We start from the raw sequence: 24,481 nt of genomic DNA on the forward strand, positions 1-24,481 counted from the left end.
TTATTCAGACATTATTCAGAGCTTAAATTGGACCCTTCTTGCTAACTATCATCTGCCGCAGGCCCGCAGCATCCAAAAACACAAAGTCAGCTCGGTGGTATATCAGAGGAGTGTGGTTGTGGAGAGATTTGTGTTGGGTTTGCTTATACATTAACACTGGAAGCGTGACTGCATCTAATGCTCAATAAACGTGGTTTTATTTCTGCCCAAGGACCAGACCCATTCAAAACCATAATCGGCTTGGACTTGCCGCCCTCCAGATTCCAAACAGAAAGCTCATTTCTTGACTGTGGTCATGATTAGAGATATACTCACTATGACTGTGTCTGAGGGCACGGAAAAGAGTTCCTCAAACGTGATGTTAGGAAAATAATATTAATGCACCCTCACAATGTCAATAATGTGTTTGGCTGCTACTGTTTGGAATGACTCAACGAAAAGCAAAAAAATAAAAAAATCTATCTGTCTTTGGCAAAGGGTTTCTGGCCTCAAATGCTGTACTGTCCATGCCAGATCCATGCTGCGTGAGCTCATATTACTCAACCGGTCAAAGAGTAAGCAGCATCACTGCAGGACGCATCAGGGTCTGACACACCAGACATCAACACCACCACAATGAGTAAAGTCCTTTGTTGCACTTTCTGGAGACAAAAGCCAGGTTCAATTTTAAGTGAAAAAACTCACTGCATTACAAAGTCCCTTGTCAGCATAAAACACAGCAAAATGATGAGGCTTCTGACAAATAGATCAAGGAGTACATTTGAAGTGGCTGTCAAACTCCAGATTCTTATCTAAAAACATTCATAAAACAACGTTTCACACTTTAATCAGTGTATTTACGACCATTTTGTATAATACTTTTCCGGGTGGGAGATTTTGGTGCACTGAACTCTTGAAATCTGGTTCCTGTCACCACCGCTGTGAACAATTCTGACCCGGAAAGTTTTAGAATGGAGCCTTAACTGGAGAATGGGGCTTCTCCAGCATTTCACATCAAACCACACTGAATGAGTTTGTTCACATCTTTTTCATTTCATTATGCAGAAATTGTGAAAAGGAATGAAGAGTGGAGCCTGGAGCGGAACAGTGGCTCCTAGGCGTTTAAGGAGTTATGCTGGTATACTAGGGGTGGGAATCTTTAGGCACCTCATGATTCGGTTACGATTCGGAGGGCTGCGATGCGATTATGAAACGATTATCGATGTATCTTAATGCATCTTTTTTTTCTATACAGGATTTCTATTTTCCTAATGTCTGAGGACTTGGGAGTTTTCAAGCAACCATAATGTAAATGCATAATGGATCATTACAAATACTTTCCGTTAAATATCTAAAATCTTTTGTTCATAAATCAAATGGAAGCGATGTGGCAAGTGAACTAGAAGGCTCTCATTCACCGAGACGCTGCTGCCACTCATTTGGGATAAAATGCGCTGTTGGGGTGAAATAAGATCCAGTGGCAGTGAGTGTCCACGCAGCACGTTACAGCCGTCCTGCCCGTTTACTTTACTGATTTTGAAACTTAGGTTTTGGCCTTGCTGTAGAGTGGGTGGGGGGTGGGGGGATCGCTTTGTCAGTAAAATATTTTCGAGACTGGACGCTGAATCTCGGCTCCAAAGTGTGCAGCATAATGCGAAAGCCCTGATTCTCAGCGGCTGAGAAGCAGACTGCAGGTCACATAGCAGCGAAGTCTGGCCTCACCAGTAGCGAACAAAAAGACGAACATTTGGAGACAAATGGACTTCTTCGCATTTATATGCGCAGTTGGTTTCCTGGTACGTTAAATCTGCAACGAGACACTGTCTCTCTCTAAAACGTTGCGAAGACGAAGTCGCTTCTCTTTTGAATTTTCCCGTTCCATCTTAAATGATGCAGCAGTTACATTCGGCGTCTCAGGCAGAATTGAAGGTGGAACGGGAAAATTCGAATAAGAAGTTGGCGAATGAGAAGCGACTTCAGCCTCATAAATCAGCCGAACGTTGAGAGACATTTTACAAGAAACTGTTAAGCTTAAAGCAAAAAAAGTAAGTCCGCACTCTCAGTTATATTTTTTAGCATATACAGTACTGTGCGAAGGTCTTAGGCACCCAAGACACATTTTCAAGTGTGTGTTTATTTTCTGAGAAGTGTTATTTGAATAAACAAAATTTATAGAATATTAATAATAATGATTTTATATATATATATAGTGATTTTCTGGACATTAGTGTGTTTGTTTACCCATCTCCAAGTCTCTCCTCGAGGAAGTACAGTATTATATGTAGTTAAAAAGCAGCTCCTGGTTTGACCAATCAGAGCTCAGTAAATTGAGCTCATGATGTCATTGATGATATTAACGAGTCTCTGTGGCGGCTGTGAAGGTGTCAAGGAAAAATATGGACCCAAGAAATTCTCATTACTTTTTATTGTTTTTCTGTTTATTTTAATTATGAATACGACTTTATTCTAATGTATATTGTGATAAACTCACTGCTGAGGTCGACTGTTTAAAAAAATTTGCTTAGATGCCTAAAACTTTCACACAGTACTGTACTAGGACATCAGCACACGCTGAGACATGTTGGACATTAAATGTTTTGGCTCCCAAAGTGGTTTGACTTCGTTAAAAGGACAAAATGTCTCTTCTTGACATTTGGGTTGTGACTCCTGACCTAACACTGGCTTTAATGCAGAGGGAGCCGGTCGGATTTCTCACTCATCCATGTGTGTTTTTGTTATGTCCAGACTGTCCAGGTGCCGCACTTACCCAAGTTCTGCCTTTTACGTTCCGTCAACATTACGTTACAAATTAAATATTTAGAAAAATCGATTTTTGATATTTATGAATCGATTCAGAATCGCTTATGTCCGCATCGCAATGCGTCTAAGAATCAAGTTTTCCCGCATCCCTATGACATATGTGAGAGTTTCAATAAGTAAATGTTACATTTTAGGCCTGCCACTACCAATTTTCATAGTAAGCAAAAAATCTAAGTATATAGAAATATGATTCATAGAAAAATGATAAACTAGGAAGTTTTATTATATACTCTGTCATATAATCATGCACAAGAAAGAGCCACAAATATTGTCTAGCTAGTGAAATAGCTTTCACCTTATAAGACGTTTTTGTTTATCAGACAACCATCATTTTTGTGAGGACCCCTGTGGGATCACATGAGCTCCAACTTAATGATGGTGTACATTCACAACTCACTGCATGTAGGCATGTAGAGGTGGTCAAGACGACTTGCTGAAGTGCAGACCGAGCATCAGAACGGGGAAGAAAGGGGATTTAAGGGACTTTGAACGTGGCGTGGTTGTTGGTACCAGATGGGCTGGTCTGAGTATTTCAGAAACTGCTGATCTGCTGGGATTTTCACGCACAACCATCTCTAGGATTTACAGAGAACGGTCCGAAAAAGAGGGAATATCCAGTGAGCGTTCAGTTGTGTGGACGAAAATGCCTTGTTGTTGTGAGAGGTCAGAGGAGAATGGGCAGACTGGTTCCAGATGATAGAAAGGCAGCAGGAACTCAAATAACCAACCAGAATCTCTGAGGAACGTTTCCATCACCTTGTTGAAAGTCTGCCACGAAGAATTAAAGCAGTTCTGAAGGCAAAAGGGGGTCCAACCTTTTACTAGCAAGGTGTACCTCATAAAGTGGCTGTTGAGTGTATATCATATATTGTGAGGTCCTTCTGGTGTGGGTTCATACAACTAAAGTGTTAGTGGCTTTCCCGGTGGACAATCTTCAGCCTACAGCTTGAATGATAATCAGGGTACTGTTTAAAACAGTAGTACCACTGATTAGTGACCGTACCACTGCACCACACACAGCTAAAGAAAGAAAACTTTTAACTTATTTGTTAAAACATTCACTTTTTAAATACTTAGGTATGTTTACATGTCAATGCTTTCCGACTTTCACGCAAGCATGTTTTTGGCCAAGTACTTCCAGTTAAGATTGTGATAAAGTACACAGACGTTCACGTAAGTATAATTTCTTTTTTCCCACCCCACACAGGCCACTGCCAGAATGAAGACCTGCTGTCATTCCTCAGGATACATTCAGTGGCGAAACTTGCCTTGGTGTACAAGACATGGTGTATTATCATGCTGGAAATTTCAATCTGAGCAAGTCACAGCCAAATGTTCCTGGTCAGCATCAGTGATAATATTATTGTGCTAGGAAAACATTCCCACTGAAGACATGCTTTCTTGTTTTTTGCCGACATCGGTGTACGATATGGTTTCCAGTTGTTGTAGCCAATGTAATTGAGACAATGTGTGATAAGTGAGCTGTCTGAGATGACATTCTGCACAACATTGAATTCAGATGTGATGTATCAGGTTGAGGCTCAACTGTTGCACAATTCACACCATTATTCCTTCGACTGCGCTGATCCACAAGCTGTTTTGCTGTCCACACCATTATCAGTATACTAAAGAAACAGCTGTGTGTGAAAAGCCCAGGCGGCAGATGTTTGGGAGATGGCACATTTACGCAGTTAGAAGTACTACTTCTTTTCTCCTTTAGTAAAGGTACTGTGAAAGTACATTTTTCATTCATCAAGGTTCAATGTAAATCTATCCATAGAGGTACAACAGTAGTTTTAAGGTCCATTTATGTCCCCAGGGAAAAGGACATATCTGTATTTTTCATAACCCAATGTCTTAAAACAGAGCAACAGAATAAAAAGCCTGGAGATGAGACAGGGTGTGTGGAGTCCTACATCTAGGAAACAATTTTAATGGATTATGGTACAATTATGTTCCCTGACTGTGTTCTGAGATGTGCCCTTGAGGGTACCACCCCAGTGACAAGAGGGGTACCACCCCAGTGATAGTTTACTACCCTTTTTTTCGAGAGTCTACAGTGAAAATGAACATACTGAGTAAGATCACTGGGATGACAACCAGTGAGTAAACAAAATGAAGCCAGGCCTCAAAGAACAGTCCTATGCCAACCCTGGAACCCCCACACAGTGATAAGCGAGGAGCTAACCATTTTATTTTAATGGCACTGTCTGAAAAGATAGCAATATCTATATAGTAGTGTATGTTATACCCAAGACATCCTCACCTTGCTTTACCTACAGCACATCCTCGCCAGTCAAAATTATTCCTTTGGGTATGTCATCCTATAGAGAAGAGAGGGGGGTAATCTTATCCAGGACTTCTGAAGAATATAGAAAGTATAATATGGTTTCCATGGAAGTTTTATCAGAAGCTCTTCAAATGGATAAACACTTAGGAGCAGGTGTACTTAGTTATCATTCCCTGAATAACAGGAACGTTTCTTTCTCATGGCCCAGTGTAAAACTAAAGCAATAGCTCACACACACAGTGGTTCTCAGTGGTGCACTTGTAAGGGTCCAGCATGCTTGACTGCTGCAGACTCCAAGCCATATCCAAACTACTACCTAGTGATCAGCATTCTTATCATGAACCGAAGGCCCAAAAAGTTGAGATATCTTGGATATAGTGGACACTGTATGGATGACGGATGCCAGCACCACAACAACTGCATAGAGCTAAAGTTCTCAACACAGTTCTCCCATCCAGATACCAGACTAGGGCCCGTACTCACAAAGTGTCTCAGACTAGGAGGGCTTATCTATGATCCATTTCAGTCAGGAAGATCATCGTAAATAAGACATGAATTTGGTCCTAAAGCAGAACAGACCTACTATAAGACGCTGTGTGCATATGGGCCCGGGTAGTTAAAGAGGTGTAGTTAAATTGACGGAGCTAACCTAAAATTACTGTCACATGTCTAATACATTAGTGAAGGGCAATAGCTTATCGTAACACCGACATCTTCTTTGTTCTCTATTACGAGGACCACACATTTTAAATTTACACGAACCCATGATAGCTTCTGCTCATGTAAAACACGTCCATCCTGAATTTTTCTACATCCAGCAGTCATTTACGAGCAAGACTACCTTCGTTTTTTTCATCCTCGGACCAGAGTGTGGTCCAGTGATGCATAATACCCACTGGTTACCAAACCCCAGGACTCTTTTTCAGTATGATTCTGACATGGGGGGTTCCTCAAAAAAGCTGCTGACAACAGCGCTGTTCGCCCGCCTGAAATGCTCAGCCTCAGAGCTCTGTTCTCAAATTAATTTATGGAAGCAAAACCTCCAGGAGCTTTAGACCGACAGCAGGGTAGAATAGGGCTCTAATTTTTTCCACTTATAGTGGAATGCGGCCTTCCCAGTGCCCAGTCTCTCTACACTGCATATTTGCTGTTTGTTTTGACCACTCGCTCTGTAGGGAGAGAAAGCAAAAGAGGAAAAAGGTTTAGAAAAAGCAATGGAAACACTCAGCGACTGCCAAGACTGCATCCATTTTCTTCTAAAACTATTCGGAGTGATGCAATGGGACTGTTATTGGGTTTCACTGACAGGAAAACCACAGGTACTAGCGCACACACACAAACGCAATCCAGGGTTGTGGGCGAGACGCGCCGTGACAGACATTCAAAGCCTCCAAAGGGCTTTCTTTTCAGACTGTTTCAATGCCACTGTCTGAAGTCATACTCAAATTATGGAGAGGCAAGACGCAAAATATGTGCAGCACCTTATGAATTTAACAGCAAAAACCTGAATACAACAAATGCCCTATTCACCGTCCAGTGTCTAGCAGAGCTAATAAAAGGGCGGTTTTACAGCAGGGGAGAAGATCTCTGATGGCCCATCAGGCCGTGCCTCTGACAGTCTGGCTGTGCCCGCAAAGAGGAGCCGACCAGAGGAAGTCATTAAGAGGTCACCGAGTCTTCCTGGAGCGCTTATGATGTCATCTCGCAGACGAAAGCTTTGCCTTGGAATTCATCTCGTGCCATTTTCAGTCTGACCGAGAGTGTGTCGAGAACGTCTGGACCCCTCGTCTTTGTCTAACCACATTTCAGCCATGCGCAGCGGGCAACGTCGACCGTCAGTTTACGATGCCATATCCTGCCAATCAGACGCTTTGAAACACTCAGATTTCCTCGTATTATGGTTGTGAACAAAAGTCCCAGCGCATTAATTAACAATAATTTTATTCGAAGCCGTTTCAGCCCTCGTCATTACGACAAGCGCGTTGGGGAATAGCAAACATGGACAGCTGCAATCAATTGAGTGGTTTCCTTGGCTACTGACGGTGTTAATTGATATATGTGGTGAAGTGGGCCCAGCTCAGGCCTCTTCCCCCCTTCTTCCTTTTTAGAGAATTTCAAGAGTGGAAACAGATTAAATGGTGGAGAGACAGCGCAGTATATTTTATGAGGCATGGCGATTTCACCGCTCACGTGCATGTACGCAATATCAAAGCACTCATCTTATTAAGACGACTCCTTAAATGTAGTGTTCAAATGTTTTGGTCCACATCTCGTTCTGATGGTCTTTCGTTGCCCATTGTTCCACTCGGAGAACCATCATCACGGGCAGTTTTCCTCCCAACTGTAAGAAACAACTTCTTGTTGAGTAACCCCATAACGCAGAAGCCACTTTGTCTAGTTTGGCATTTTATTTTTATTGAAAGAACTGGCCTCTTTCTTTCCATCTGAACAAGAGACACGTCCTCTTGAATTATGTCCACCGAGTAAATGTTTTGGGGGAGTCAAGGAAAAATGATTGGAACGGTGACAATGATGATGTTTTACAAGTTATTTGTAGAAATGTGACTCCTCCTCCCCTCCCACGTCCCAAAAGAACGAAATGTGCCCAGTGTAGTGATCGCCAGAAAGATAAATAAAAATCTAACACCTGGCAACCGAAAAGGAAATCGAGCAGTGCTTTCTACACAAGCATTGGTCCAGGCTCTCTGAACAACCAGCCCTTCAACAGAAGCTGGAAAGCAGATCAATGGTAGATCAGTTTATTCATTTAATCAAATTGAACGAATAAACACAGTTAAAGTCTATGTACTGTGTGTGCACTGAGAATTCAAAGAGAACTCATTCAAAACTTGAACAGCATGTTTTCAGAGGATGCAGGTGAATTACCTGCTACTATCATTATCTTCATCAGCAAAACGCTGGTTTTGCATTCGAGATCAAGATGTATGGCATAGTCTGACAATCTCCCACAAAGTCCTTTCTGACACCTTTAACTTTATTACTATGTCAGGCTTTACAGGGTGAGTTGCAGCAGTGTGAACACACCATATTCATAATATTTTACAGTGTATTTTCCCTCTGTAATGCTAAAATCTTACATAGTGCAGCTTTATATTTATTAACCTATATAATGTTTTGGTGACCGGAATGAAGAAGTTGGGTTAAAAAGTAACTTTAGATCATTAGATTACCTCTATATGTGTATTATATATATAGGTAAATAGTCTGTGTTTAACATTGTGCTATATAAATTTATCAGATGTCCAATAAACCTCAGTAATTTGAAATCATTTTAGGGGCTTACGAGTGGCTAACTGTCCAAGCATTCGCCTCATCATGATACTATGAGCTCAAAGCCCGGTGATCAAATAAGTACCAACTCAAATTAAACAAAAAGAAAACATTAATAATCTGTTAACACTTAAACTTTTAAACTTGAACCTAACCCTATAATGCCTACCTGACTGAAATGCATTACAAAAACATGAGTTAGGAGAGCTTCTCACTGAACTAAGAACTTTGAGCTGGGTGAACTCTGGTGCCCTTTTCCAGTGTACAAGTGTCACTTAGGAAGTCATCACGTTCTGCCTTAAAGAGTCACTTATAAAATTAATTAGGTGAGCATTTACTCAGTGAAAGGCTTTACATAAATGGGCACTAGATACAAGTAATGTTGAGTAAAAAAAACATTTCCCCAACCAGTAAACCTTTTTATGAGGTAAAAAGCAGCAGTGTTTCTAAAAGCCTTCCACTGAAACAGCCTGTCTACTACGCTAGATGTGTGCCTAATGCATAGCATCCTCAGAAGATCAGTAAAGCCTTTAATTTTGCGGCATTCACAAGTACACAGGGACTGTGTAGAGCAGCAGAGATGTGTTTAAAGCCTTAAAATGGGTCTGAATAAAGCTGACAGCTTGCCCTCACTTTCTCCAGGAAGGCCGGCAGGCGTGCAGACTCGAGACTGACGGCGAGAGAGGGGAGAGGCGCCCGCAGGTGGATGGCCTTGGCGAAACCTGATCTATAATACACACAGGCTTCTGATCGCTCACGTCTGGGCCTCCCCACGCAGGAAAAGAACCCCATTCCCCAGTCCCTCACTGCATATATTTCAGGGCTTTTCAAATCACGCTCGCTGACCTGTGGCAAACGGAGGAAGAAAGGACAGCAAGAGAAAACGCCGAAAAAGACTCTTCAAGGAACACCAGCTTTAATTAAAAATATCAGTTCTCAGAAATATATGCGGTCAAGGTTTCACAACTCAACATCTTAAGAAATGACACAAGGTAGCATGCCTAGTCACGGATACTGGCAAACGGCTGGAATGCCGGATCAGACTCAGAATGAAAACAAGCTCAGGTTTAATTGTAGGACAGGAGTGTAAAACAGGACTTTGCTGAAACTCACAGCCACTTTGTTCTCTACAGTTTCCTTTTGACAGTTAAAAGTTGAATAATATGTTTTTTCACCATCTGTCTACTTGTCCAAGGATTAGCGGTTAGGTCTCGATTTGCCGTGTGGCCCAGTACGGAAAAGGGTCTTCCGGAACATTCATGGTTTCAAGGGGTGGTGGTGAAAATCAAACCTGTTTTTGCATTACTCTGTAGAGCTGGTTCTACTGTGCTCTGACCCAGGCTTGTTTTTTTTTAATATCTCATTTGCATTTAACAGAAAAAAAAACAAAAACAAGACAATGGACATTATTTGAAAAACAGGGTTATATTCGGCACTTGAGTCTTCCATTTTGTTGATATTCCTGATACTGGAAGTGTTGAGATTTAGATGTCCTCAAAATTCCGAAGGTCTAAAAATCACATAATTAGTCAAAATTTGACGTGGTGAGTGAGCATTCGAAGACAGTACGTCCAGATGGAGACGTAAGCTACTGGTGAGACTGATGAGGCCTGACTAGGTAAAGAGACGGACTGTTCCATCTGCCCCTGAGGAGAAGACCCAGGGTTGACTGGGGTGGAAAGCCACATCGAGCACGCCCAGGTCATGAGTGATGGTATGACCCTTTAGAACTTTGACTGGGACGATGAGAGGATTCTGCAACAGGTCACTGTAAGAGACAAATATAAGGAAACACAAAAAGGACCAGGAATCTTTAGTGCAAAATATATCAGATGCAGTTTTTTGCACAGTAAAGATTTAGGAGGGTTATAGTCGCAATTAAATCTATGTTACTGGAAATAGGGCTCGCAGTATATGCATCAACGGCTAGACTAGTAGTGGGGGAAAAAAGTGGAAAAATAACATTACATCCTCAGGCTGAGTATAAAGAGATATATTAAGGCCAGCTGATGAAGGGTTTTGATCCAGATTTGTGTTGCCCTCGACCATGCATGGACCATTACTACTGCTCAAAGAGCGTTCCTGACCATACGGGCTGGATGAGAGTCTGCCCTGCGGATACACTGGATCCATGCCCAAAACATGAAGTAAGAGAGAGACAGTATAAGAAAGAAGGGGGGAGGGAAGTTATGGAGAGGGAGGAAGAGCAAGAAAACCAGAGCAAAAGAAGTGACTGAGCACTTAAGAGAAGAGTGGGAGGTACTTACTTATAGACCATTCCATGACAGACAATGACACTGCCATCATCTGACCCTGAGGCAAACAAGGGGTAGTGCTTGTGGTAGGCCACACCCCTAAGAGCCTTCTTGTGGTGCCTGGTTAGCCAGAGACAGTAAACAAAAGCAGTCAGGAGTGGCGGCAGCAGCAGCCATACATCAAGAAGGTCTGGTATTAGCATCGTTGTCGCATTATCACCGGACCCCCTACAGGTTCCACAATCCTGAAAATATGCCACGCTTTGCACTCACTCACCGGAGCATTTTGTAAGGCTTTGTGGACAGATCCAGATCGAACCAGGCAAGTCGACAGTCGTAGCTGCCACAGATCACGTTGTCACCTGTGAAATGAGACAAATGTAATTTAAATTATAATATATATTTATATGAATATTAAAAATGGCAATTCATTTACATTCAATTATTAAGTAAACACAGTACCATACAGGGCTTATTTGGTCTCCTAACCGATTGGATCTGGTGCCTATTTTAGTGGATCCAGCATGTAGTTAAAAAATGATTTTATACCTTCAATTGCTCTCCCTTAATTAACTTTGCACTTTGTAATATATGCTATTTTTCCTAAGCACATATTCTTTAGATGTAGGAATATAGTTCTTTGGCACTCTTTGAGGCTTGCAGCATGCTCCTTGAGAGAGACGCTGTGACATAAGGACTTGAAGCCCATCTCCAATCTATCCTAACTCTCCAGTTGGAACTGAGCATTTCCATCATCTGAAAACTGGGTGGAAGATGACCAAACGGACACTTTTAAGATGTTAGGCCTGACTGAGTTTGACTCTTGCTAATGCCACTGAGATGTGCACAATGGACACTATCGTTGCTGACTTCCTATTGGAAAGTCTCACAAATTACTGCTTTCAGTCAAGTTTCTGAATCCGACCAAGTCTGCATTATAATAGTTTTGATTCGTAATAATGTTGACTGATTGTATACTACTGCTGTTGGAACAAAACTTTGTATCTCCAAACTAATAACTTTACAAGAGATGGGGGGGAAAAAAAACAAAAAAAAAACAAAAAAAAAAACATACTTTACTTTTAATGCAACTCTACAGAATAAATTTTCAGCTGTTTATTTTTGTCCATTCATCATGAAATTTTGACACAATGTAAAAGGCAACAGGCATTTTCAAACAAAAATTGAGATACAAGGTTTGTTCTGACTGCAGCCATATGTACTGTCTAATTTACATATCATTTGCATATAGGTATAACCGCTGTGGGTGCTCTCACACCCACCACTCATTCTCTCTCTGCTGGTTTTCTTTAAGCTTTATTGTCCATTTGTCCATTCTTAATCACATTTATTGTTAATGCAATCCTGAAAAAATATATTTTCTTATTAAATTTTAGAACATATTCTTCTTTCGAAATGTAATTTGTCCTCTTTTTTAGTTTTGGGGTATATTGCATCAAATTATGAGCAGGTGTTTCTCTAGTTTTGGGAAACACATATATGATGCATTAAGACTCAGAGTCAGAGCCAGAGCCAGCGACCAGTCAGATCAATCACTATTACCTCGCCAACTACAAATTCTGCCCCGTCCTTAGCTTTTCATAAGAATATTTCAGACTGGGGTTTTGTCACCTCTCTTCCAAATTATTTGAAACACAAAAATTGACTGTCTTAGTTATGGTCCCATAATGGAGAAGCAACTTTAAATGCAAAGAGAATTCCAGCTGCATACACACACACAGCACAGACATGGATGAGAAAACAGCTTCAGATGATTTCAGACAGACCTATTCCATCAGCGGTTTGTTGGAATAGCTGTGGCTTGTTGTCTGTTAGACATTGCACGGTCACCCCCTACTCTGAGCCTTCACAAAGCATTGGATTGATTTGAAATTTCACTCTTCGTTTGTTCACAAGCCTACAAGGTCTTGACGATGACAATGACTCCACAAGACACAGCCTAAGACAGGACAGACTTAGTCCAACGTGACGTTCCTGCTCAACAACACATCTGATTGAACTTGGTGGTGATTGATCAGGTTTAGTAGGTGTATAGGTGCAGGACCTTTAACAAACTCTTGACACTCCAGTCTAGACACTCGCATGCAAAGCTCAGTGGACTGGAACTGTCTATTTTATTGTAACCAATGGCACTCACCTCCTGGGTGAACAGCCATGCTGGAGATCCACTTGCAGTTGGCCATGAGCTTCTTTGTGAGCTCTTGTTTGATGAGGTTGTAGACTCGCACATAGCGCTGTGTAGCCACGAAGAAGTAAGGCCGAATGGGGTGGAAGGAGACACACTGCACCATGCCTTTGCTCTTGCGGAAGGGGTTCTGTGTGCGTCGCTTGCTCACCTGGTGGATCACCACCTGGAGACTGCTGTTGTCATCAGGCATCACGCAGGCAAGATAGTCACCTTTGCCATGCCAAGTTACCTGTCTCACAGCCTGATGAGAGCGAGAGAGCGAGAGAGCGAGAGAGCGAGAGAGCGAGAGAGCGAGAGAGAGAGAGAGAGAGAGAGAGAGAGCGAGAGCGAGAGCGAGAGCGAGAGAGAGAGAGAGCGAGAGAGAGAGAGAGAGAGAGAGAGAGAGAGAGAGAGAGAGAGCGAGAGAGAGAGCGAGAGCGAGAGCGAGAGAGAGGTTACAACACAGAAGTAAAAGGTCAAAGTCATTCTGCAGTAAGCTCACCAACATTAATCCGATTACAACCTCAAAGACACCCCAAGCCTAAATTTATGGCTATTATTAATACTGGCTTTGGCTCTACCAGCCTGCCAACTGGTAAGTCGGCTTTTCTTTTTCCAGTAGTTTTAATTGGACACTGGAGGCATCTTATATTTCTTTCCATTTCAGGAAAGGGGTGACCACAACTGTGTGGGTTTAGCTAATAGTTAAAAGGCTCCTGGCTACAGCTCACGTGAGGAACAGAAGGCCCCACAGGGAAGAAAAAAAAGGAAACATCAACATTTCATAATTTCATCTACCTCTGTCTAAAAACTGTCAGCATTGACCAGGATCATTCCACCAAATGAGTTCAAACTGCAATCCCACAGCAAACAAACTTAAGTATTTAGAGCCTAGATATTTACACAGATTATGTTTAGATCTATTTCAGCCCAAAACATACACAAAATTATTAATGGAGTCCTGTGAAATAATACACCTGAGATGGGTTGTGAACGTCTGCCACACGGCTCATTTCAGACCTACCTTTCATTTTAAATCATAACAGTGACATTGTGTAACTCCTGTCCATCATGCAGTGCATTCAGTGCAGTGGCTCAGGCCCACACGAGGCAGACCGCCACAGTATTGCTGCTTTTGTCACAATCAAGTACAATTTTTAGACTGAAATTATTTTTAAATAAAAAAAGCTTTATTCAATAAATGGTGTCCCATATTTTAGCCTTATTTTAAAACAGGACGTGAGACTGCATCACTCTTCTGTCCCTCATTGCCACACGGTAAGCAGTTTGATGCCACTGTTTTAAAGAATCAGTGAGCAAGATTGAGAACAATAGCACTATTTTAGCCGTGTGCTTCACAGGCGTATCACAGCCACAGCAGAATTACCGCCGGTTGCCCCCTCATGCATACAATTCAAAAATGCTTCTCAATTTAAAACGTCACCCTACTATTCAAACAGAAACGTTTGTCTCCTGTGCTTGAGTGTGAGTGTGTTTTGGGGGTACCTTGGGGTGTTTCAGAATGAGCCTCTGGCCATGCTCATGATCACTGCCCTCAGCGATGGTCCACTGCACTGACTGTTCTTTGGACTCCTCTGGCTCCTCATAGGAGGAGATGAGCTGATCAGTTGCACTGCATATGAACTTATCTCCCAGCCCAGGGTTTAGCAGCACTATAGTCTCCCCACTAGACAGACACACACACACACACACACACACACACACACACACACACACACACACAGTATGATTACATTTAGCATTTGGTGCGGTAAGAATCAGTTATCTAAAACCAGCTCCATAAAATGGGTTCAGTTCATGTTCTAAAACATTTCATTAAAACATTACATCTCTTGGTATTCATCAATGTAAGATGATCCGTGTCATTTTCTTATACAATTTTAAATTAGTGCTCAGAATTTCTTCTACTACCTACTGTTAAGCTTTATTACCTGTCTGTAAAGCACACTATGCTGCCACTGGCATGAAAATGCTACATTAAAAACATTATTATTAATCAAATTATATTATGCTCCTGTCTTACAGACGCATTAATCCACCATGCATTGTTATTTCATCATGGTTAACTCTTTAAAATCCCAGGTTTATTACATAATGCTGCATTGGATAGTAAGTTTAAAAAAAAAAAAAAAAAAAAAAAAAAAAAAAAAAAACACACACACACACCAGACAGACTGTGTTGCATGCACAGTGTACCAAAAATTCAAAACCATTGTTTTTAATGAACAAACACACTGGTGTCTGCATTAGTCCACAACAGCAATTCCCAGCACCCAGTTTCTCAGTTTGTCACAGCACATCACTTAGCATTTTGCCCTTACTATGTAAAAGTAAAGCCATATTGACACCATAGAATTCCATAGTAGACAACACACAGGCGGAGAAGACCAGGCAGTCTTTCAGATAAACCAATGAATGCGAATGTTACTTTAGCTGATGCTGCTGGCTGGCTGGTCTTTTTTCACCTCCTGTGTAGTCGTAGTAATTCATCATATTTGTCTCTAGTTTATGTTGAACGTTTTATTGAATTAAAATGTAAATGAGTGCAGTGTAAGAATGAACTTTGTCCCCACTGTCATGCATTCTTTGTATTATAGCAGTGCTTTGTACCATCTCTGCTATGTGATGATGTGTGGGTCAGTACGAAGTGTGCGGTGTAGTTTTTATAAGAAAAAAACTAAAAATAAGTGCAGATTATGTGTTGTACATCTTTCTTTACTGATCATACTCAAACAAGAAAAAGCAATAATGTTCTAAACAGTTTTTCAAGCTCTGTATTCACAAATGTACACAAGGAGTGTTTGGCTTCCACATAATACTGAGATTCTGATGCAGTGGAAAGGCCGCACTGCTCTCTGCTCGACTGCACCCAATTCACACACCTGCTTCATGTAGAGAATAGAGTACAGCGTGAACGCAGGTGAAGGATAAAGGAATGGCTCTTACTAGCTGATGGCGACCAGACACACCGCTGGATTTGGACTCCACGCCACGCTTTTAACAGCTCCGCTCACCTCCACTGTCTTCAGGCAGCGTGCCGTGCTCACCTCCCAGAATCGCACTGTACAGTCATCTGAGCCTAGGGTCAAAATATCAAAGCTCTGGTCAGGAGGCAGTAGACACTGGTTAAGTCTGTGGATTTGAAGAAGAAATTAGTTCCTCATAACAGTCAGGAAGGTTATTCTCAGTCTCTCATTCTCTGCATGCCAGTTTGGATAAACCAGATTGGACGAACTACGTCTGTAGTTCAGCAGGGTGATAGAGCTGTCCTGGGGCAAAACGTTATGTGAGGGTACTCCTTCTGGCTCTACAAGCAATCAACCTAAGGCCAGGTAGATAAGATACAATATTTTTGAGCTAAGTAGCATTGGGTACGTTAACTGCAGTCTGCAATAATCTATGTGCATTTCTCTAGTTAAAGCATCTGGAAAAATACATACACGTTTAATATGTACTTGTACCGTTTTAGGTCTCATTGACGATGTGATGCCACAGGTAAATATACTGTCATTTAGGCACAAATCTGTTGATGTCTCTTGTAGCCACTGTATGAACTCAGTGAGCATGTGAGCTCTGTTGTCGCTGTGATCTCCTTCAGGATTAAATGAAGAGTTTGGCGAAAAAAAATTATTTACCCAATTTTCCACCAGATTGGTGTCCAAATTTAGCTTCTTTAGTTTAAAATCAAATCAAATCAAATTTATTTGTATAGCACTTTTTTACAGCGGATGTTGTCACAAAGCAGCTTTACAGAATTTCAGAAAAGACAAAGTTTCAACAGGACTGTAAGAATGTACAGAAACCCCCCCGTTGGACAAGCCAGGGGCAACAGTGGCAAGGAAAAACTCCCTCAGAGCTGAGGAAGAAACCTTGGGAGGAACCAGGCTCACCAAGGGGGACCCATCCTCCTCTGGTCAAACTACCTACAAGTGATTATACTACTAATATTAATAGCAGTAATATTGGTATTAGGAATAACTAGGAGTCTATGAGAAAACCTGAGCTACAGGCCTATTGCCATTAACACACACTAGAAGTAAACCATCAACAAATCCTTTCCCATAAATACACTCAACACTCCTCTTAACCCACTCAAAGCACACCGAGATCTTTGTTAAGGTCGTGCAGACTTGTTGATGTGGTTTAGGACACAGTATGACACCACCACTGGATGTGGTTCGATTGGGCTGAGAGCAGTTTTAGGACTGTATGTATGGAAGAGATCTGAGTGACTTAACCTCTAGTGTATGTCAGCAACGCCTTGTAGCTGCAGCGCTAAACTTGTGTAAATTCGATATTTCGCCAAACCATTCCTATAATATAGACTCCATCAGTGTATCTTTAGACATGTGCGTGAGGTGTGTGGAAGTCCTTCCCCTGGTGTTGTTTTTGGCCAGGCTACGGTTCATCAGCTGAGCGAAAGCAGACACTCTAGGCTAAAGATTTCTGAGTCTCTGCAGCCCATCAAACACTGCAGCTTGACAGGGCCCGTGCACCCGGGGGCTCTGGCACAACAAAAGCGCTCTGTTAGCCTTATATCACTCCCCTCACCACGGCTTTGCTGAGTGATAACTCATTGCGCGCTCCTCTGCTGCTACACCTCGGCTGTATAAAAACGCCCTCTAGCAGAGCGAGGCATCCCAATTAACTCCTTAAGATGCCAGGTTTATTTCACGCAAGGGCTTTTTATTCAGTAACTACCGGGTCTTCAATGCAAGCCCATTGTGCTATTCTTGAGCCCATGACTTTTTAAGAGGTTAGGTTTCTTGCCCCTGATCTGGATCTTTAATTGTAATACCTGTGGATACCGTGGATCACTTCATTTGCATAAGCAGAATATAACACCCAATTAAAGTGATCTGGTTTCTTTCTATTTACTTTGACGTTTTTATTTTATGATGTCTTAACAACCAAAGCAGTCTGTGCCTTCCTCTGGGATTTCAAAGCACCGTTACCAGTGGCTGTTGGCCTGTTATCATTTTTCATTTTAAAATAAAACACTGCAGACTGCCTGTGGCTACAGAAAACGTGCGTCACTTCTGCATGCTTTACATAATGGGGACACTTTACTGTAGGGCAGTGCACATAAGGCTGCATGACACCTACTTAAGCTCATCATGAGAAGTGAAATAAGCCTACATGAACATATATAAATGTTTACTCCACCAGGAATCGTCGACCAATGTTATGACATGAGAACCACGTCAGGTGACGCTGTATTTTTGCGGTCACCTGATTTAGCTCGACATTAAAGCTGGCAAATGCAGCTTTTATGACATTTATAAATATTTATATGCAGACAACATTATAATCGTAGGCACCCCTCAAGAAACTGGGCAAAAACAAGCACATAAACAAACCGATTACCTTTCATCTAGCACAGTCGAAAACTTGTCGAGGAACAGTCGAAAACTTGCTAGGAAGAGGACGCACGTGCATACCACCCCCATGTGAAGCAAGGATGCCAAGGGGCAAAAAGGAACCCACAGATCACAGTTTCAGAACTACACAGTTCAGCTGATTCTTGGGGTTTTCAATTTTCAAAATCCACTGTCAGGCTCCACCTCCGTGACCAGAAGTGCATTGTAAAGCTGTGGTGTGTGCTGAAGAAGGCCGTCCACCAGCAAAGACCCATAAATGATTAAGAAAATGTTCTGCATGGAGGAGATTTCTCCAACCTCGTTAAGCATTACAGAAAGAGGCTGTTATTCTCACCAGGAGTTTTGTTGCTTTATTAAAAATGTAGTGTAAACATAAAAATGCAATTTACACTTTTGTTTAAGCCTGAAATATCACTAACATACTGATTCTAGCTCATTTTCATTTTGCAAAGCGTGCCAGTAATTCTGGTCTACATCAGTTGTCATGGGTGCCTTATGTAGGTGCAGCCTTACATTTAGTGTTACCTGGATTATCAAACAATCAGAGGCAGACTGGCCTCAATTTGACTAATGGTGTTCAATCAAAAAGGTTTGGCTTGGATCAAGGACATCTCTAGGACAGCCAGAGAGGAACATTTATACCTGCGTGTTTCATAAAAGCTGGAAAAACATCCTGGGGGAGGGGAGAAGCGGGCCTGGTCGGAGGGTGGAGTGTAATAACCCTGAAAACCATAATCACTTTTTAAGTAGTGAGCGCCGCGCTGACGGATATAGCAAAGAAGGGACGGCCCCTGAAAGCGTGGCCCAGAGGTCCGTCTGGCACACATAGCTGTGGTCTCCAGCACAAATCTCTCTGGCTCGGCCAACCAGACACACAGCGTGGACACCGCGTCTGCACGGACAAACACGCTTTCGTGTACGCGACTTCAGTACAGTGGAAATCAACTATGGAGGTTTGTTTAGTTCTTTCTTTGTTTTTCTATCTCAAACAACAAACAACCACAAAGTAGTTTAAAAAAAAAAGGATGTTATATTTAACATCATCCTTATTATTAATTCAACATGTGGTCAGAAAAAAAGTGATATAAAAAGCATAACCGCCAATATTTCCTACATTGTATCCTAGAATGCTTTCCTGCCTGGGCCTGGCTAGTGACTGAGTGAATGGTGGTGGCGTGTTTTATTGGCCTGCACGGTTCACAGGGCTAAGCGCTTCCTGTGTGTGCTTCTGAAGGAGACTCAGCCTCAGAGCTGCCTGCTACTGACCCCTCACATCTCCTGTCTCCGCCCCACTAATTTGTAGTTGTGTTTCTTTTCTTTTTCTTTTTTTTTTTGCTCTCAACTCTATGGATGCTCCTATTTTCAGCTGAATAGTGGCACAACAGAGCAAGCATACTTTAAAAATTGGTCATCAAGCCATTCCTAGGGTAATAAGACCGTCTGAACAAACCTGTTGGATGACATTTTTAATTGTGTTCTCTGTAGCTTCAGAAATTACTGTCTATGGTGAAGATTTGACTTTAAATGTATGTGCAAGCAAGTGTAACTAGCAAAATGTATCCAAGGAGGAGTGGCCTGTGTCTGTGCACATCCCTTTGTGTATGGTGTCTTCGTTGGGGGGTGGGGGGGTGGTATTGCCAACCTCACTCATGTTAACATGAAGTGACAATTTGGTCTTAAAATCTGAGGGATAGTCACATTGGAAGCCACTGTAAATGCTCAATATATGCGCACCTATAAACTCACAACCACTGAATTCTATACTAATGCTCCACTCACTAAAACCCACTGTTCTGTTAATGGACTGCTATGCTCACACGGACCACCAGAACCTTCAGCTTGATCAAATTTTCTTGTCAACTAGGTTCAAATTTAGCCGGCTAAAGGGCACAAAAAGATAGTTAACACGCTAAACATCACCATTACCATCATCAATATTAAATTTAAGCTATAAAACTGCACTACGAAATACATGCATTGCTTGAATATCTCCTATGCTTTAAATGTCCATTGTTAGGGATGTTAGGAATGCACATGTAAACGATAGTGGAAACTGGGATAGTAATAGCAGTGGTAAGTTTCTGAGCAAAACTGCTATATATTAGTGAAAATACTGTAATCAAGACAAAATAGTTCATGAAAAGACGGCAGTACACTACGAGAAGGGACTAAAAGTTCTTGTCTTTTTGTCAAAATTGCACCATGTGGAGGTTTCCTGCAGGCCGCTCCACGTAGGAGTGGCACTTGGCCTACATGCTTCTCCAGTGAAGAACGCAGAAGGTTTGATGTTTCGCTCCTGTCCTCTGGAACACCAGAGCAGGGGTTAAAATGCTGCGTCTCATCCCTCTGTGGCCACATTGTTAGTGTGGAATGCAGAATAGGGTAAAAGGGAGCTCTCCCTCATTCAGGCTCTGCTGTTAAGGTTGCAAACACGCACCGCCATACAACAAGATTGTTGGCCAGTGTGACAGCTTGAAACAAGAAGTGAACCATTTAAAGGCAGTTAAACTTCAGAGGGAGAACGCACAAGTGGGGGGTTGTCACTCTTGCATTTTGTTAAGGAAAAAAAAACAAAAAAAAAAACTGATGTATAACACAAGTAACAAACTGCTGAAGTTTCCTGAAACAAGTTTCTCCTCTTTATAATGAATTTGTCTGGGGTTTTTACTGCCACTGGCATAAGATCGTTGAGATTTTCCAATTTGCTACAGCTTCTAAAACACAAGCAAAATGTCAGAGTCAGCAGACTGCACTAAGATGACTCAAGCCTGAGACAAAGCAGCCACACTATATATAACATATTATATCAATTAAAATCCATACGCAACATAAAAACAAATCTGGGGCTGTTGATGGGGGGGGGGGGGGGGGAGTTGGGGGGGGGGGGGGGGGGCGAGTACAGGCTTGGGGTGAGAGGGGTTGTAACGCCTGGGAGGCTGTCAACTGCCTTTTTTACTGTGGGAAAGGACGTTTTATTACTGGTTTAATATATTTTACAGCAAGACAAAAGAGCGGCCCCAACTGTAGTGGTTTTGCATATGGGCTTTATGGAGTCCTTTGTTATGGACGGCTTAACAGATATTGCCACTAAATTGCTGCCAGCTTCTCTTCCCGCCGGCCTCAACTTCACACCAATCTCTCGCCATCTACGTCTATCCTTCGTCATATCTGTAATTGTTTTCATTGCTCCAGCTCTTCTGAAAATGTGACTCTTAACATAGACTTACAAAACTAATAGAAAGTTTTATAATGCCTTATGTGCCTTAATTACTGTACAGTGTCCCTACGGCAAATACTGGAATTAAGACAGATTACAGGAGTAATGACCATCATTTTGTTTCCAATAGACAGAATGATATTGTTACCTAGGGCACCTCAGTCAAATCACCCCAGCAAATGCAACCACATTTTCATACTGTAGGGATATCATTTGGTTTCTGTGGCTTTGGCCCCACCACTCCCTTCGCTGGAGCAGAGAGAAACCGGCTTGGTCTTTATTAAAAACGATTCCTTTTCTACCACGTTTCTTTCATATATTTTATGTCCCTGGGGCTAATGGCAATCAGATGGTCAATCCTACTGAGAAAATGCTCAATTATAGCATGCAGTTATATCTAAAGAAAGACCAAACCTAGCGGATGGTAACGATCCACAGGCCTGGCTCCTAGGCTGGGAACAGAAGAGATGCTGTTCAGGAAGGAAGTACCTCTGTAACCACCTAAATATGTCTTTTAGTATTAGTATTATTTACCATTAGTTATGTTTTTTCCTCCAAATGTTCTGCAAAGGACAGTTGATGACATGTAAACCAAACAATTCACAGTTCTAGAACAGAAACTTGAAGAGCTGGGATTTCTAACAGTGGTTGATTATAACCAGGGTCACACTGTGAACCTACACGTGTATTCTGTGCTTTAACATGTACTGATGACAACAGTAAAATAGTGTTAAAGCTTAAAAAGTACGTTTTCTAATAGCAGGTACGCCTCTGCCACAAGTGTATTTAAAAACATATCTTTAAGACACGAAACTCCTCAAAACTTTCATAAAATAAAATAAATAAAAGCAGAATTTTATCTATGCCATGTAATAACTGATGTAGCCTATGGAGGCATTAACTCTTCAGATGTCAGGTCTCTACCACTGTGACCAATTCTGACCAAGTTTCTCAGAATTAACCATTTCACATCCAACCACTCTTAATAACACTGTTTACATTTTCATTCTGCAGACATTTCGAAAAAACTGGAATTCCCTTTTAAGGTTTTTAATAGGTAAAAAGAGGTCCTAAATCTAAACTTTACAGAAACACAGGCCAATACAAGACAAATTTCACCCTCTACTAATTTGTTGTTTGCCATTGTTTCTGAGGTCTGAATTGCAATGAGCAAAACCCCCACCCCAAAAAAACACGAAGGCCCAAATGGCAACAACATGAACGAAGTCTCTTCCCCTGTCTGATTTCCCTGAGCGACTAACAATAAAAGCCATGCAGCCAAAGCTATAAAAATTGGAGGAAAAAAAAAAATCCAGTCTAGAGAGGAGAGAAAAGAGGGAGCCGACTCATGAACTAGTCGTGATTGATTTATCTGGTCTGAACAGTGCCAGCAAAACAGCAGGGCTGTCTCTGCGCTCATCTTCACTTGCCCGAGTTCCACAGGCCAATCCAAGTCCCAGCTTTGACAACTGCAAATGGGTTGCAGAGCCCTCTGGCCTGAAGCAGGACATCATAGCAGAGACTTTGGGGATGGTATAGGCTACTTAAGCTGCTGCTGCAATAACACCTGATGAGGATTTGGGGCTTGCCAATGATCTGCCTTTGCATGGGACCAAAGAGCCAGTGTAAGAACCATTTAAACAACAGGGCTCTCCTAAAAGCCCCCGCTAATCACCAGTGATGTCTGAACCTCTTTCTGCAAGCCCCTAGTGGCCACTCTTTTTCTTTACCTGGATATTTTGAATTAATAATGTAATTATGTGAATTTTGCCCTATAACTCTGATATCAGATAGAACACCGCTATCTCTCAGCATCTAAAATGATTTGACTGTTGAGCTGCCAGTGAGCAATGACAGATGCATGCTGACTTGATTGCTCAAGAAGATAAGAAGATGGAGGTTAGGGATCTGGCCCTGTGATCGGAAAGTTGCCAGGTGGATCCCCAGCACGGACAGTCCATGACTGAGGTGTCCTTGAGCAAGACACCTAACCCCCAATTGCTCCCCGGGCACTGTGGATAGGGCTGCCCACCGCTCTGGGCAAGTGTGCTCACTGGGGGCAGTGTGTGTGTGTTCACTAGTGTGTATGTAGTGTTTCACTTCACGGACGGGTTAAATGCGGAGGTGGAATTTCCCCGTTTGTGGGATTAAAAAGTTAAAGTTTCTACTTAAAGATGAAAATTATACTGCTTACCACTGACATAATATTACACCCACGTTATTGAAGAAAATGGTGCAAAAACTAAGGGACTGCCAAAACGGGTAGAAACTGTATTTATGGCTAAAAGGGTTGGTCCGTCTTCCACTGCTCATTCTTTTTATTGAGCATTTTTGCAGCAGACAAAATGTGATCCCATCCAAATGCAGGTAAAACACAACAGAACAGTCAACAATAATAAATGGCTTTGAAAAGACTGACCTGATACCAGCCACTGGCCACTGGGGGAGACACTGATTGAGCGCACAAGACTGGTGTGGCCACGGTACACCTGAAAAGGGAACAGGATTGCTGTCATGTAGAACACAAGTAAAAACTGCTGGAGTTTCCTCAAACAAGTTTTTCCTTTTCATAAAGCTTTTTTTCTGGGGTTTTTTACTGCCGCTGGCACAGCATCTTCTAGATATTTTCCAATTCATCCTTCAGCTATGGCTTCTTAAATGTCAAGGAAGACAGACTGTACTATGGTCACCAAAAACGGGGAAACTCACAGTTAAACTCTACTACACAGAGCTGAATCTGGACAAAACGCAGAAGCTTTAAATCTGCATCAAACCTGAATAATTTATAGTATATCGAAAATAATTCACAGTAGTTACCAAATAATATTTCGATTAGAACATTTGATTAGAGGTATGGAATCATTTATAGCTTTTACTGAATACTTCAATGTATTTACTAAATGATTCATATTTACTTAAATGATGGTACTTACTGAATAAGCCTTGAGATTAATAACTAAAAATTAGTCTTTAGTTTAATCGATTAAGAAGATTAAACTCTTAAGAGTCTGTCACCTTCTAGTGACACGTACAGTAGAT

The 24,481-nt window shown here is 41.8% G+C and overlaps 1 protein-coding gene across 1 annotated transcript in view; it reads right to left on the bottom strand.

Moving 5' to 3' along the window:
• Nucleotides 1-9,279: 9,279 nt before the first annotated feature.
• bop1 (BOP1 ribosomal biogenesis factor) overlaps nt 9,280-24,481 on the bottom strand; it is an 81,765-nt gene continuing 66,563 nt past the window's right edge. Inside the window, exons 10-16 of the mRNA XM_017693795.2 lie at nt 23,862-23,931; nt 15,791-15,923; nt 14,330-14,510; nt 12,794-13,085; nt 10,913-10,997; nt 10,648-10,755; nt 9,280-10,148 (exon numbers count right to left, since the gene is read on the bottom strand). Of these exons, the coding sequence (XP_017549284.2) occupies nt 9,995-10,148; nt 10,648-10,755; nt 10,913-10,997; nt 12,794-13,085; nt 14,330-14,510; nt 15,791-15,923; nt 23,862-23,931 (1,023 nt within the window). The 3' untranslated portion in view covers nt 9,280-9,994. The remainder of the gene's footprint in view (nt 10,149-10,647; nt 10,756-10,912; nt 10,998-12,793; nt 13,086-14,329; nt 14,511-15,790; nt 15,924-23,861; nt 23,932-24,481) is intronic.

Source organism: Pygocentrus nattereri, chromosome 27 (assembly GCF_015220715.1).
Source record: "Pygocentrus nattereri isolate fPygNat1 chromosome 27, fPygNat1.pri, whole genome shotgun sequence".
Taxonomy (NCBI): Eukaryota; Metazoa; Chordata; class Actinopteri; order Characiformes; family Serrasalmidae; genus Pygocentrus; species Pygocentrus nattereri.